This window comes from Scyliorhinus torazame, chromosome 1, assembly GCF_047496885.1.
Source record: "Scyliorhinus torazame isolate Kashiwa2021f chromosome 1, sScyTor2.1, whole genome shotgun sequence".
NCBI lineage: Eukaryota > Metazoa > Chordata > Chondrichthyes > Carcharhiniformes > Scyliorhinidae > Scyliorhinus > Scyliorhinus torazame.
Window position 1 is genome coordinate 224,183,031 of NC_092707.1, and position 16,420 is coordinate 224,199,450.

At 44.4% G+C, this 16,420-nt stretch overlaps 1 protein-coding gene across 5 annotated transcripts in view; it reads right to left on the reverse strand.

Annotated features, from left to right (window-relative positions):
- Positions 1–16,420, reverse strand: part of LOC140419086 (zinc finger protein 292-like) — a 277,845-nt gene that overhangs the window by 20,949 nt on the left and 240,476 nt on the right. For 4 of the 5 annotated variants that reach the window (XM_072502855.1, XM_072502854.1, XM_072502860.1 and 1 more), the window contains 2 exons: positions 11,509–11,711; positions 7,072–7,208 (listed from right to left, as the gene is read on the reverse strand). In XM_072502855.1, coding sequence (XP_072358956.1) covers positions 7,072–7,208; positions 11,509–11,711 — 340 coding nt within the window. Of the gene's footprint in view, positions 1–7,071; positions 7,209–11,508; positions 11,712–16,420 lie in introns of those variants that run through there. The other variant, XM_072502874.1, reaches the window with a different exon arrangement.

The following is a 16,420-nucleotide window of genomic DNA, read 5'->3' on the forward strand; positions in this document are numbered from 1 at the left end:
ATTTCCCAGGATTTTCCAAACTTTTCCAGCTGCAGAACCCTTGTGGCCTCCCAAACGTACTGAAGGAACCCCTGAGCAACATCCTTATTATGCTGAAGAATTAAGTCACAAAAAATTATGATCATTGTGCAACAGGTACAAACTTACAAAAACAAACTTAAAATATGTTTCTATGTCTTATATGTATATATTTATTATAATAACCAAATACTTCCAAGTTTTACCTTCTTTCTGTCATTTTTAATGGGAGCACCCACTCAAACACACTGCCTCACCCTTTTTAAAAAAATCATTTATGGATGTGGGCATCTCTGGTTAGGCCAGCATTAATTGCCCATCCTTGGTTGCCCTTCAGAAGGTGGTGATAAGCTGCTTTCTTGAACTGCTGTAGTTCCTGAGATGTAGTTACACCCAGTGTTGTTAGGGATGGAATTCCAAGATTTTGACCCAGCGACAGTGAAGGAACGGCAATATTTTTCCAAGTCACAGTGCCTTGGAGGGAAACCTCCAGATGGTGGCGTTCCCAGTTATCTACTGTTCTTGTCCTTCTAGGTGGTAGTGGTCGTGGGTGTGGAAGGTTAAGCCAAATAAATTTTGGTAAATTCCTGCAGTGCATCTTGTAGATGTTACACACGGCTGCCACTGTTCGTCGGTGGTGGAGGGTTTCAATGTTTGTGGAAAGGGTAGCAGTCACGTGGACTGCTTTGTATGGATGCTGTCGAGTTTCTTGAGTGTTGTTGGAGCTGCACTCATCCAGGCAAGTGGAGAGTATTCCATTACATTCCTGCCTTGTGCCTTTATTGTCACAAGTAGGCTTACATTAACGCTGCAATGAAGTTACTGTGAAAAGCCCCTAGTCGCCATATTCCGGTGCCTTTTCGGGTACACGGAAGGAGAATTCAGAATGTCCAAATTACCTAACAGCACGTCTTTCGGGATTTGTGGGGAGAAACCGGAGCACCTGGAGGAAACCCACAGACACGGGAGAACATATAGCGACCCAAATCGGGAATTGAACCTGGGACCCTGGCGCTTTGAAGCAACAGTGGTACCCTCTGTGCTACCGTTTAAAAAAATATATAAATTTAGAGTACCCAATTCATTTTTTCCAATTAAGGGGCAATTTAGCGTGGCCAATCCACCTACCTTGCACATCTTTGGGTTGTGGGGGTGAAACCCACGCAAACATGGGGAGAATATGCAAACCACACACGGACAGTGACCCAGGGCCGGGATCGAACCTGGGACCTCGGCGCCGTGAGGCAACAGGGCTAACCCACTGCGCCACCATGCTGCCCTCTCTGTGCTACCGTTTAGATGGTGGATAGCCTTTGTGAGTCAGGTGAGTTACTTGCTTCAGGATTCATAGTTCTTAACCTGTTCTGTGAGCCACAGTATTTAGATGGCTGGCCCAGTTCAGTTTCTGGTCAATGGTAATCGGCAGGATGTTGATAAGGGGAGATTCAGTGATGGTAGTGCCATTGAATGTCATGGGGCTATGGTTAGATCCTCTCTTGTTGGAAATGGTCATTGTCTGGAACTAGTTACTTGCCACTGGTCAGTCCAGGCTTGGATATTGTCCAGGTCTTGCTGCATTTGGACAGAGACTGCTTCAGTACTAGTTGCCACAAATGGTGCTAAACATTGTGCAGCCATCTACAAACATCCGCAATGCTGACTTTATGATGGAAGGCAAGTGACTGATGAAGCAGCTGAAGATGGTTGGGCCTAGGACACACTCAAACGGCTCTCCTCATGCCCCTCATAGCATCTCAGCAACACCCACCCCACCTCCAAACTCTTCTCGGCACCTACTCCCTCCCCCTGACCTTTCTACATAAGACCATAAGATATAGGAGCAGAATTTGGTCATTCAGCCCATCACGTCTGATCTGCCATTTGATTATGGTTGATATGTTTCTGATCCCCATTCTCCTGTCGTCTCCCCGGAACCCCATATCCCCTTTTTTAATCAAGAAACTTAGTCTCTCCCCCCCAACCCTTCCCCCCTCCTCCTCTCCTCGAATCTTGCTCTTACCATCTGTCTTGGTGGAAGGATTTACAAGTTGATATGCAACCTGTTTGGCAACCATATGAATGCATCTTGCATGGCCATCAAGTCCTAGAGTGGAACTTGAATCTGGAGGTTCTGACTCAGAGGTAGGGACGCTACCCACTGCCCACAAGACCGCCGTGCACTTCCTTTATCACAAAATTATCCTTAACAAGCAATTCTTTAAGGTACGCAGGCACACTCAAATACTTAACTGTACCATAAGATTCGCTTTTCTGTTTTCTAAGCCCAAGCTTACGAACAAATTAAACACAGTAGAATGCCATTAAACCATTTCAACAATTGGCTCCAAAGCAAATTTCGGAACGTTAGCACAGAAAAGTTTTAATTTAAAACATTGTAAAGTAAATGTGTGAGATTATAAAGCAAAAAGTCTCAACAAAACTTCTTGTAGTGCTTCAAATAAAACATCCCACCATTTAATTATCATGCCCTTTCACTCTTGCAGTACTATCGATTATTCTTTTGTTAACAGTGCAGATGTTTTTTTAATCTGTTGAAGAACATTGGGATTTGGTGATACAGTGGGATAGCATGCACTTGTTTTTCTCAGGCTCAAAGCTCATATGGAGCCTAAACGGATGAAAGTTTGGACAATCTTAACCAGTACTGGTGGGGAGTGATCTATTTCCTGCAGGATGTTTGAGGTGAGGGATGCCGTTAGTGTCCCTGCTGATTTTACCTGCAGGAAGTGCTGCCATCTCCAGCTCCTCCAAGACCGAGTTAGGGAACTGGAGCTGGAGTTGGAAGAACTTCGGATCATTCGGGAGGCAGAGGGGGTCATAGATAGCAGCTTCAGGGAATTAGTTACACCAAAGATTGGAGATAGATGGGTAACTGTAAGAGGGACTGGGAAAAAACAGTCAGTGCAGGGATCCCCTGCGGTCGTTCCCCTGAGAAACAAGTATACCGCTTTGGATACTTGTGGGGGGGACGACTTATCAGGGGTAAGCCATGGGGTACGGGCCTCTGGCACGGAGTCTGTCCCTGTTGCTCAGAAGGGAAGGGGGGAGAGGAGCAGAGCATTAGTAATTGGGGACTCGATAGTCAGGGGCACAGATAGGAGATTTTGTGGGAGCGTGAGAGACTCACGTTTGGTATGTTGCCTCCCAGGTGCAAGGGTACGTGATGTCTCGGATCGTGTTTTCCGGGTCCTTAAGGGGGAGGGGGAGCAGCCCCAAGTCGTGGTCCACATTGGCACTAACGACATAGGTAGGAAAGGGGATAAGGATGTCAGGCAGGCTTTCAGGGAGCTAGGATGGAAGCTCAGAACTAGAACAAACAGAGTTGTTATCTCTGGGTTGTTGCCCGTGCCACGTGATAGTGAGATGAGGAATAGGGAGAGAGAGCAATTAAACACGTGGCTACAGGGATGGTGCAGGCGGGAGGGATTCAGATTTCTGGATAACTGGGGCTCTTTCTGGGGAAGGTGGGACCTCTACAAACAGGATGGTCTACATCTGAACCTGCGGGGCACAAATATCCTGGGGGGGAGATTTGTTAGTGCTCTTTGGGGGGGTTTAAACTAATGCAGCAGGGGCATGGGAACCTGGATTGTAGTTTTAGGGTAAGGGAGAATGAGAGTAGAGAGGTCAGGAGCAGATTTGACGTCGCAGGAGGGGGCCAGTGTTCAGGTAGGTGGTTTGAAGTGTGTCTACTTCAATGCCAGGAGTATACGAAATAAGGTAGGGGAACTGGCAGCATGGGTTGGTACCTGGGACTTCGGTGTTGTGGCCATTTCGGAGACATGGATAGAGCAGGGACAGGAATGGATGTTGCAGGTTCCGGGGTTTAGGTGTTTTAGTAAGCTCAGAGAAGGAGACAAAAGAGGGGGAGGTGTGGCGCTGCTAGTCAAGAGCAGTATTACGGTGGCGGAGAGGATGCTAGATGGGGACTCATCTTCCGAGGTAGTATGGGCTGAGGTTAGAAACATGAAAGGAGAGGTCACACTGTTGGGAGTCTTCTATAGGCCTCCAAATAGTTCTAGGGATGTAGAGGAAAGGATGGCGAGGATGATCCTGGATAAGAGCGAAAGTAACAGGGTAGTTATTATGGGAGACTTTAACTTTCCAAATATTGACTGGAAAAGATATAGTTCGAGTACATTAGATGGGTCGTTTTTTGTACAGTGTGTGCAGGAGGGTTTCCTGACACAGTTTGTTGATAGGCCAGCAAGAGGCGAGGCCACATTGGATTTGGTTTTGGGTAATGAACCAGGCCAGGTGTTGGATTTGGAGGTAGGTGAGCACTTTGGGGACAGTGACCACAATTTGGTGACGTTTACGTTAAGGATGGAAAGGGATAAGTATACACCGCAGGGCAAGAGTTATAGCTGGGGGAAGGGAAATTATGATGCCATTAGACGTGACTTGGGGGGGATAAGGTGGAGAAGTAGGCTGCAAGTGTTGGACACACTGGATAAGTGGAGCTTGTTCAAGGATCAGCTACTGCGTGTTCTTGATAAGTATGTACCGGTCAGGCAGGGAGGAAGGTGCCGAGCGAGGGAACCGTGGTTTACCAAAGAAGTGGAATCTCTTGTTAAGAGGAAGAAGGAGGCCTATGTGAAGATGAGGTGTGAAGTTTCAGTTGGGGCGATGGATAGTTACAAGGTAGCGAGGAAGGATCTAAAGAGAGAGCTAAGACGAGCAAGGAGGGGACAAGAGAAGTATTTGGCAGGAAGAATCAAGGAAAACCCAAAAGCTTTCTATAGGTATGTCAGGAATAAGCGAATGACTAGGGAAAGAGTAGGACCAGTCAAGGACAGGGATGGGAAGTTGTGTGTAGAGTCTGAAGAGATAGGCGAGATACTAAATGAATATTTTTCGTCAGTATTCACTCAGGAAAAAGATAATGTTGTGGAGGAGAATGCTGAGCTCCAGGTAAATAGATTAGATGGCATTGAGGTACGTAGGGAAGAGGTGTTGGCAATTCTGGACAGGCTGAAAATAGATAAGTCCCCGGGACCTGATGGGATTTATCCTAGGATTCTCTGGGAGGCCAGGGAAGAGATTGCTGGACCATTGGCTTTGATTTTTATGTCATCATTGGCTACAGGAATAGGGCCAGAGGACTGGAGGATAGCAAATGTGGTCCCTTTGTTCAAAAAGGGGAGCAGAGACAACCCCGGCAACTATAGACCGGTGAGCCTCACGTCTGTAGTGGGTAAAGTCTTGGAGGGGATTATAAGAGACAAGATTTATAATCATCTAGATAGGAATAATATGATCAGGGATAATCAGCATGGCTTTGTGAAGGGTAGGTCATGCCTCACAAACCTTATCGAGTTCTTGGAGAAGGTGACTGAACAGGTAGACGAGGGTAGAGCAGTTGATGTGGTGTATATGGATTTCAGCAAAGCGTTTGATAAGGTTCCCCACGGTAGGCTATTGCAGAAAATACGGAGGCTGGGGATTGAGGGTGATTTAGAGATGTGGATCAGAAATTGGCTAGCTGAAAGAAGACAGAGGGTGGTGGTTGATGGGAAATGTTCAGAATGGAGTTCTGTCACAAGTGGAGTACCACAAGGATCTGTTCTGGGGCCGTTGCTGTTTGTCATTTTTATCAATGACCTAGAGGAAGGCGCAGAAGGGTGGGTGAGTAAATTTGCAGACGATACTAAAGTCGGTGGTGTTGTCGATAGTGTGGAAGGAAGTAGCAGGTTACAGAGGGATATAGATAAGCTGCAGAGCTGGGCTGAGAGGTGGCAAATGGAGTTTAATGTAGAGAAGTGTGAGGTGATTCACTTTGGAAGGAATAACAGGAATGTGGAATATTTGGCTAATGGAAAAGCTCTTGAAAGTGTGGATGAGCAGAGGGATCTAGGTGTCCATGTACATAGATCCCTGAAAGTTGCCACCCAGGTTGATAGGGTGGTGAAGAAGGCCTATGGAGTGTTGGCCTTTATTGGTAGAGGGATTGAGTTCCGGAGTCAGGAGGTCATGTTGCAGCTGTACAGAACTCTGGTACGGCCGCATTTGGAGTATTGCGTACAGTTCTGGTCAACGCATTATAGGAAGGACGTGGAGGCTTTGGAGCGGGTGCAGAGGAGATTTACCAGGATGTTGCCTGGTATGGAGGGAAAATGTTATGAGGAAAGGCTGATGGACTTGAGGTTGTTTTCGTTGGAGAGAAGAAGGTTAAGAGGAGACTTAATAGAGGCATACAAAATGATTAGGGGGTTGGATAGGGTGGACAGTGAGAGCCTTCTCCCGCGGATGGAAATGGCTGGCACGAGGGGACATAACTTTAAACTGAGGGGTAATAGATATAGGACAGAGGTCAGAGGTAGGTTCTTTACGCAAAGAGTAGTGAGGCCGTGGAATGCCCTACCTGCAACAGTAGTGAACTCGCTAACATTGAGGGCATTTAAAAGTTTATTGGATAAACATATGGATGATAATGGTATAGTGTAGGTTAGATGGCTTTTGTTTCGGTGCAACATCGTGGGCCGAAGGGCCTGTACTGCGCTGTATTGTTCTATGTTCTATGTTCTATAGCATTAATCTGTACACTTTGGCACAGACTGCAATATCACTCAGAGAGGCCATAGGAATAGTGCACAGTGGTGGATTCGGAATGTTCTTCTAAGGATAACTAAAGGCACGTTATTGTGTCCAAGTAATGAGGACTTTATATCTGGGTATGCTAGAGTGCTTGATGCTGATTCTGAACATCTAAAACGGAAAAAAAAATGATTGTTCTTCTGCTCAGTCATCAGACAAGCACAATACTTATCAAAGAAAATTGATAACATATATATTATAAGCCAGGCTGTACAGACATAGCTAAAACAGCAACAGAATGGAGACTTCATCTCTGCATTGGTTAAACAATTTTGGGAATATCAGACACCTGGAATGAAGGATCTGCTTTCCTCTGGCTGCAACTCGAGAACCATATACTCTTACGGCGAACCTCCACACAAAATCAAATTAGTTCAGCAAATGTTCTTGTAATAACACATAATTCATCTCCAGCAGGTGAGAAGGGGGACTCACCATGCACAGTATACGTCTCCCTGCTGAAGCTGCCGTGTGAGGAAAGCTGTGCACAAGATGAGGGCTAAGTTCTCCTCCCCATCAGACTCCAGGTTGCATATCATCTCCAATGCATCCTTGCAATCAACTGCTGAGATCTTCAAAACAAACAAAAATTTGCAGACTAACTGAAATAAACTTTTTGGAGCAATAACAAGGCAAAGCAACTGATATATCTCCAAAATTCTGGAACACTACTGTGCATGGCAACTAAAGATCAAACAGATTGGTTGACGGGAGACCTTCGAAGGTACATACAAAAGGTGGATAGATATATGAACAGAGCGCCAAAAGTTCTGACCAAGATGGCTGATGGCAATCTCACCACTGGTGAAGTAGAGAGGGAGACATTCAAGGGCAAAGAATGAACACAATGTTCCATTAAGCCCAGCACAAACTGGTGGAACAGCACCTCATCTTCTGATGAGGCAATTATTATTATTGCTGCTGTGGTGACTAAACTGATTATCCTAGAGGGAGCAGACATCACGATAACCAGCTTTTCTGATGTGATGCTGCTAGCCTTCATCATAAATATTTTTTTTTTTTTTGCACTGATATATCAATCGTACCCTACAAAAATCACCATGCAGAAAAAATTAAATTGACTGAATTGATTCTGATGGTTGAACTCTGGTCTTGTATTTGAGATGAAACAACAGAAAATTAACTTCTGGGTGGCAGCCTTGTAAGATGATCTGTGCTGTAGTGGTGAGCTCTGTGTTGAGCATCACGTGGTGCGGCTCAGGAGCTGGCATGGTAGTCTCTGCTGCATTTGCTGCAGAACACGACAGTTGGCTGAGAAGGTGTATGATTTGCTGACCTTTGTTTTCTCTGTGCCCTCTTCTCAGCCAGCTGAGCTTTACTTACAGAAACATTAATATTAAACTTAAAAAGAAATATCAGCGAATAGAATTGTTACAGCAGAAGGCCATTCAGCCGTGTCTATATATGCTGGCTCCATTAAGGAGCAATACACATACTGCCACTCCCTTGCACTTTCCCCACATCCCTGCACATCTATTTCAGATATTTAGAAAATATAGAAAAGATTTACAGCACAGAAAGAGGCCACCCTGCCCATCGTTCCTGTACCAATTGAAAAACCGGTCACTCAGCCTAATCCCATTTTCTAGCACTTGATCAGTCGTCCTGGAGGTTTCAGACTTCAGGTCTATATCCAGACACCTTTTAAATGAATTGAAGGTTTTTGCCTCTGCTACCCTTTCAGGCCACTACCACCCTCTGGGGAGAGAAACTTTTCCTCAGTTCCGCTCAATCCTTCAACTAATTACATTAAATTTATATCCCCTAGTCACTGACCTCTCTGCCTAATAGGCACTTCCCATTCATTCTGTCCGGGTCCCTCAGTTTTGTATATCTCAATCAAATCTCCCCACAGCTTTCTCTGTTCCAAGGAAAACAACCCCTGCCTATCTAATCCTTCCTCATAGCTGCAATTTTCTGTCCTGGCAACATGTATGGCAGTTTTATCCATACCCTCTCTGGTGCAATTACATCCTTTCCGTAATGAGGTGACCAGAAATGCAGGCAGTACTGAAGTTGTGGCCTAACTAGTGTGCTATGCTGCATAAGCTCCCTGCTTTTATATTTTATGCCTCAGCTAATAAAGGAAAATATTTGATATCTTCTTAACCTCCTTATCGACCTGTTCTGCTGCATCCAGGGATCATTGGATAAGCACTCACTTCCTTTATACCTCAGTATTTTCTCACCTATTGTGTGTTACTTTGCCTTGCTTGACATCACAGATGCATCACCAAGTTGAATTCCATTTGCCACTTTTCTGCCCACCTGACCAGTCCATTGATATCTTTCTTCAGTCCACAACTCAATGAGGCGACATGGTGGCTAGCACTACTGCCTCACAGCGCCAGGGATCCGTGTTCAATCCCAGCCTTAGGTGACTGTGTGGGTTTTGCATTTCTCCCAATGTCTGCGAGGATTTCCTCCGGGTGCTCTGGTTTCCTCCCACAATCCAAAGCTGTGCAGGTTAGGTGGATTGGCCATGTTAAATTGCCCCTTGGTGTCCAAAAGGTTAGGTGGGGTTACTGGGTTATGGGTATAGGGTGGGGGCATGGGCCGAAAGGGCTGGGGCAGACAGAAGGGCCAAATGGTCTCCTTTTGCACTATTGGAATTCTATTCTAACTTCCCCCCTTCACCATCAACCACGTGACCTACTTTTGCATTTTCTGCAAACTCCTTGATCGTGTCCCTATAATTAAGTCCAAATCATTAAAAAATACCACAAAAAGCAGGGGATTTAGAGCTGAGCCCTGCACAACCGCACTGGAAATAGCCTCCCAGTCACAAAAATACCCATCAACCCTTTTTTTTCTGCCACTCAGCCAATATTTGATCAAGTCACCTCACATTCCACTGGATCCCATGGGCTTGTATTTTTTTAAAAATCCAGTTGACGGGATATACCCAAGGTTACTACGAGAAGCGAGGAAGGATATTGCTGCGCCATTGGTGATGATCTTTGCGTGCTCACTCTCCACTGGAGTAGTATCAGATGATTGGAGGGAGGCGAATGTTGTTCCCATTCAAGAAAGGGAATCGGGAAATCCCTGGGAATTACAGACCCATCAGTCTGTGGTGAGCAAAATATTGGAATGGTTTCTGAGAGATAGGATTTATGATTATTTAGAAAAACATAGTTTGATTAAAGATAGTCAACATGGCTTTGTGAGGGACAGGTCATGCCTCACAAGCCTCATTGAATTCTTTGAGGATGTGACGAGACACGTTGATGAAGGTCGGGCAATGGATGTTTTGTATATGGATTTCAATAAGACATTTAATAAGGTTCCCCATGGTAGGCTCATTCAGAAAGTTAGGGGGCATGGGATACAGGGAAATTTTGCTGTCTGGATACAGAATTGGCTGATCAAAAGAAGACAGCGAGTGGTAGTGGATGGAAAGTATTCCACCTAGAGGTCAGTGACCAGTGGTGTCCTGCAAGGATCTGTTCTTTGTGGTTTTTATAAATGACTTGGATGAGGAAGTGGAAGGGTGGGTTAGTAAGTTTGATGTTGACACGAAGGTTGGGGGAGTTGTCGATAGTGTTGAGGGTTGTTGCAGGTTACAGCAGGACATTGACAGGATGCAGAGCTGGGCTGCGAAGTGGCAGATGGAGTTCAACCTTGATAAATGTGAAGTGATTCATTTTGGAAGATCAAATTTGAATGCTGAATACAGGGTTAAAGGCAGCATTCTTGGAAGTGTGGAGGAACAGAGGGATCTTGGGGTCCACGTACATAGATCCCTCAAAGTTGCCCCCCAGGTTGATAGGGTTGTTAAGAAGGCATTTGGTGTATTGACGTTCATTATCAGGGGCATTGAGTTTAAGAGCCGCATGGTTTTGCTGCAGCTTTATAAAACTCTAGTTCGACCACACTTGGAATATTGTGTCCAGTTCTGGTCGCCTCATTATAGGAAGGATGTGGATGCTTTGGAGAGGATACAGAGGAGATTTACCAGGATGCTGCTTGGACTGGAGGGCATGTCATATGAAGAAAGGTTGAGGGAGCTAGGGCTTTTCTCACTGGAGCGAAGAAGGCAGAGAGGTGACGTGAGAGAGGTGTACATGGTGATGAGAGGCATGGATATAGCCAGAGACTTTTCTCCAGGGTGGAAATGGCTGTCACGAGGGGACATAATTTTAAGGGGATTGGAGGAAGGTATAGGGGAGATGTCAGAGGTAGGTTCTTTACACAGAGTGGTGGGTGTGTGGAATGCACTGCCAGCAGAGGTGGTGGAGTCAGAGTTATTAGGGACATTTAAGCGACTCTTAGACAGGCACATGGACAGCAGTAAATTGAAGGGGTGATGGTTAGGTTGATCTTAGATTAGGATAAATGGTCGGCACAACATCGTGGGCTGAATCAAAAGCTTGGTCAAAATTCAAGTAGACCACATCAATGGCAAGACCCTGATATACCCTTCCTGTTACCTCCTTAAGTTGGTCAGACACGATCTTCCCTCAACAAATCTATGCTGTCATTGATTATTTTGTGTCTTTCCAGGTGACCGTTTATCTCGCCTCTCAGAACTGATTCCAATAGTTTGCCTACTCCTGAGATTAGACTGATTGGCCTGTATTAACATGTCTATCCCTTGCTACATTTTTAAGCAAAGGTACAATGTTAGCAGTCCTCCAATCGACCTGCATTCAGTGAGGATTTGAAAATGATGACTAGAGCATCCACTGGTAATTGACTTCCTGCAAATATCACAAAACTAAATTTTTCTGTTTGGAAATAATACTGCTGCATGTGAAAGTCCTGAAAGAACATAATCTTTCACAAAATTACAAGGCCTGCTTTGCTTTTGCAAAACCATAAGATAACCAATAATTGAACCATGCTTACCTCTTCCATCAATATGTCGCTGGATGATGCAGTACAGAGACAGGTAAGGTAGATCTGTTTAAAAATACTCTTTGTACCGATTTCTGGATGTTCTGCACAAACTTTTGCCAACTTTGTAGCCTGATCAATTCTCTTTCCTTTGACGAGGTGTCGGATTCGCATTTCAAGGAGGGCAGGACCTTCCTGTACCAGAAATTCATCCACTGCAAAGATCATAAATCTATCAATATCCTCAATGATCGCTCATTTTTACTTCAACACTTTTACAGCCTACAAGTTTCCACATCTATTGTCATCTCACCTCGACAAGCTCCAGTCTGCAGTTGAACCACAACTGCACTCTGCAATGGTCTGCCTGAAGCAGTGTAACCAGGAAATTTGCATGTGACATCAATAGCTGGAGTCCAGCAAAATTGACAACTTAGAAGGTACATCAGTTTACATATATTATAGAATGTGTACTTTAGAAATGCAGCTTCTCCAATTTTAACTATTGGCAATGAAATATTCATTCTGTTTGCATGGTCAACGGATTCAAATGGACTCAACAACCAACTCATTAGATGAGTACGATATGATACAGCAGTGAAGGCCATTCAGCCCATCGTGCATTTCCAGCTCTTTGCTGGAGGCATTTAATTAATCCGTACTTTTTCTTCGTAACCCTTTAGCCTTTTTCCCCTTCAAGTATTTATCTAATTCTCTTTTGAAAGTTACTATTTAATCTGCTTTCACTATCCTTTCAGATAATGCATTTCAGGTCACTATAAATAAATGGCTCAAGTAACCCTGGTTCTTTTATCAATAACCTTAGATTTGTCTCCGATGATTACAGACCCTTCTCGAGTCACACAGGACAGAATGAGGCATCTGGCCCATCAAATCCATGCTGGCTCTCTGTAGAACAATCTAGTCAGTTACATTCTCCCATTCTATCTTCTGACCCGCCAAGTTTATTTCCCTCAGCTGCCCATCCAATTTTCTTTTGAAATCATTGATTGTCTTTGCTTCTACTACCCTTGTAGGTGCAAGTCCCAAGTCATTACCACTCGCCGCATAAAAAAGTTATTTTTCACAGCGCTTGCATCTCTTGCCCAAAGCCTTAAATTTATGTTCCCTTAGTCCGTATACCATCAGCTATTGGAACAGGTTTCCTTTGTCTACCTAAGCTAAACCTGTCAGAATATTGTACACCTCTATCAGATCTCCCCTCAATCTCCTTTGCTCCAAGGGGATCAACACCAGCTTCTCTAACTAACCTTGGAGCTGAATCCCCTCAATGGAACTATCCTTAAACTAATTTTTAAAATCTAAACTGACACTAACCCTCCTATGTCATGAGCCACCGTTTTTTTTTTTTAAACCAACCTTTTTATGAGGTACTTTGTCAAAGGCTTTCTTCAAAATCATATAGACAACATCCACTGCATTTCCTTTATCAGCCTTCAGTTACTTCAAAAACCTCTCGACAGTGGAAATGGTTGACCTTATTTACTCTATCAAAACCCTTTGTGATTTTAACCACCCATCATCAAATCTCCTTTTAACCCTCTCTGCTCGAAGGAGAATAATTCCAGCTTTGTCAGTCATTCGTATAATTTAGCCTTTCATCCATGGTACCATTCTGGCATATCTCTACTGCACAAGGCCTGGACATCCTTCCCAAAGTGTGGTGCCCTGAATTGAACAGTATACTTCAGAACAGAATACTCGGGTCTCATCAGTCTTTTATAAGGAGTTAGCATAATTTCCCTGCTTTTGTACTCCACTGATAAAGCAAAGGATTTTTCATGCTCTTCCCCCTCCCAAAAACAGCATTTGAAACTGGTCCTGTCACCTTCAAAGATTTATGCAAATGCACCCTCAAGTCTTTGTTCCTGCATTCTCCATAAAATTGTACAAATTAGTTTCTATTGTCTCTCCTTAAACTTTAAGCAAATGCATTATTTCAAATTGTGTTAAATTTAATCAGCTATGAGTCTGTCCATTTCACCATTCTGTCCAGGTCTCCCTGAAACCTTAAGACATAAATGATGGAGACCATTTCTTTACAGGGTCCCTGCCCTTGTCTTGATGGTTAGCACAAGTTTTAAAGCAGTTTTAAAGGCTTCTTGAGAGAATCCATACTGACATGAAAAACTGGAGCCCAATTCATCCGAGGTAGAAAAATTCATTAATCTGTTGGAACCAGCCTCTGAAATGATGTCTAGGCATAATACAGGTGAAGCTAGTGTAATAACACAGTCAACCCCTGAAAAAGAAAAAGCTACCCAACAGAAGGGGGAGCAATCTGATACCAAAGATCTTGCTCTGACAGTGACAGAACACTGAAAATTATGCAAATCAATAGACAGGTAAATGCCGGAACATGAGTAAATGAGAAATCCCTTATCTGTGACACATTCAAGTCAGAAAACGAATCAGAATCCTTAGGGCAGGAGGTCATTCAACCCATCGAGTCTGCACCGACCCCATGAAAGAGCACACTAACCTGGCCCATTCCCCCGCTTAATCCCCATAACTCCACCTCACCTGTACATCTTTTGGATACACTAGAGGGCAATTTTAACATGGTCAATACACTTAACCTGCACAACTTTGAATTGTGGGAAGAAACTGGAGCACCCAGAGGAAACCTACACAACGGGGAGAACAATGTGTAGTCATTGCTGTTATGCAGGCAAATATAGCAACTATGGGATCTGCTATATCCATCTGAATGGGCAGCCACGGCCTCAGATAGAATCTCATCCAAAAGATTACACCGTTAACAATATAGCATGACCGTAGTTCTACAGCGAAAATGCCGGCTTAGTTAGGGGCAGCACGGTGGGCAATGGCTAGCACTGCTGCCCCCCCAGGTTCAATTCCGGCCTTGGGTGATTGTCTATGTAGAGTTTGCACTTTCCCCCATGTCTGTGTGGGTTTCCTCTGGGTGCTCCGGTTTCCTCCCACAGCCCATAGATGCGCAGGTTAGGTGGGGTTACAGGGAAAGGCCGGGGGACTGGGCCCAGCTAGGGTGCTCTTTGAGGGTTGGTGCAGACTTGATGGGCTGAGCGGCCTCCTTCTGCACAGTGGGAATTCTATGATTCTATGATGAGGACTTGATCACATTCAATTCTGACTCAAAAACGGGAGTGTTGCCATTGAGCCAACCCCAACACCTAAAGAAGTCAGCATTAAATCAGCACTGTTGTATATTAAATTATCTGCCATCAAAGATGAGATCTATTTAATGTTAATTCACTGTGGTTAGAAATGATCAAAATACATCTTTCTGAGCTAATTTTAATGCACCTTTAATCTTTTAAAAATTCATTCAAGGGATGCGGACTTTCCTGGCTAGGACAGCATTTATTGCCCATCCCTTGAGGTGGTGGTGATGAGCAGCCTTCTTGAGCCGTAGGTACACCCACAATGCTGTTCGGGAGAAAGTTCCAGGATTTTCATCCATTAACAGTGAAGGAACGGCAATATATCTCCAAATCAGGATGGTGAGTGGCTTGGAGGGTGATGTTCCATGGATCTGCTGCCCTTGATCTTCCAGATCAGGCTTGTCCAACATTCATGCGAGGGGCCACATTTCAATTTTTTAAAATTGTGCCAGGGGCCGATGAGCAAATTTCAAAAAGATAAAGTTAGGTGCAATATTAAACATGAATATCCGTAAAATGTTGATGCATGAAGAAAAGAAACAAGATCCTTAGCAAAAATAAGGCCATGTTAAAATAATAAATTGATCATTTAAAATATTGAGTAATTAATAAAGGATTTGGATTTGTTTATTGTCACGTGTACCGTGGTACAGTGAAAAGTATTTTTCTGCAAGCAGCTCAAACAGATCATTAAGTATATGAAAATAAAATAAAATAGAAAGATATATAATAGGGCATCACAAGGTAAACAATGCAAATACATAGACACCGGCATCGGGTGAAGCATACAGATGTATAGTATTAATCAGGTTAGTCCATAAGAGGTTCGTTTAGGAATCTGGTAACAGCGGGGAAGAAGCTGTTTTTGAGTCAGTTTGTGCATGTTCTCAGACTTCTGTATCTCCTGCCTGATGGAAGAAGTTGGAAGAGTGAGTAAGCCGGGTGGGAGGGGTCTTTGATTATGCTGCCCGTTTTCCCAGGTGGAGATGGAGTCAATGGATGGGAAGCAGATCCGTGATGGACTGGGCGGTGTTCACTACTCTGAAGTTTCTTGTGGTCTTGGGCCGAGCATATAGAACAGTACAGCACAGTACAGGCCCTCCAGTCCAGGCAACATCCTGGTAAATCTCCTCCGCACCCTCTCCAAAGCATCCACATCCTTCCTATAATGAGGCGACCAGAACGGGGCACAATATTCCAAGTATGGTTTAACCAAGGTTTTATAAAGCTGCAGCAAAACCTCACGGCTCTAACTCAATCCTCCTGTTAATGAAAGCCAACACACCATGCGCCTTCTTAACAACCCTATCAACCTGGGTGGCAACTTTGAGGGATCTATGTATGTGGACCCCAAAATCCCTCTGTTCCTCCACACTTCCAAGAACCCTGCCTTTAACTCTGTATTCAGCATTCAAATTCGACCTTCCAAAATGAATCACATGTATCTAGGTTGAATTCCATCTGCCACGTCCCAGCCCAGCTCTGCATCCTGTCAATGTCCTGCTGTAACCTGCAACAGCCCTCGACACTATCGACAACTCCCCCAACCTTAGTGTCATCGGCAGACTTATGAACCCACCATTGTTCTAGTGAGGCCGTGAAATGCCCTACCTGCTACAGTAGTGAACTCGCCAACATTGAGGGCATTTAAAAGTTTATTGGATAAACATATGGATGATAATGGCATAGTGTAGGTTAGATGGCTTTTGTTTCGGTGCAACATCGTGGGCCGAAGGGCCTGTACTGCGCTGTATTGT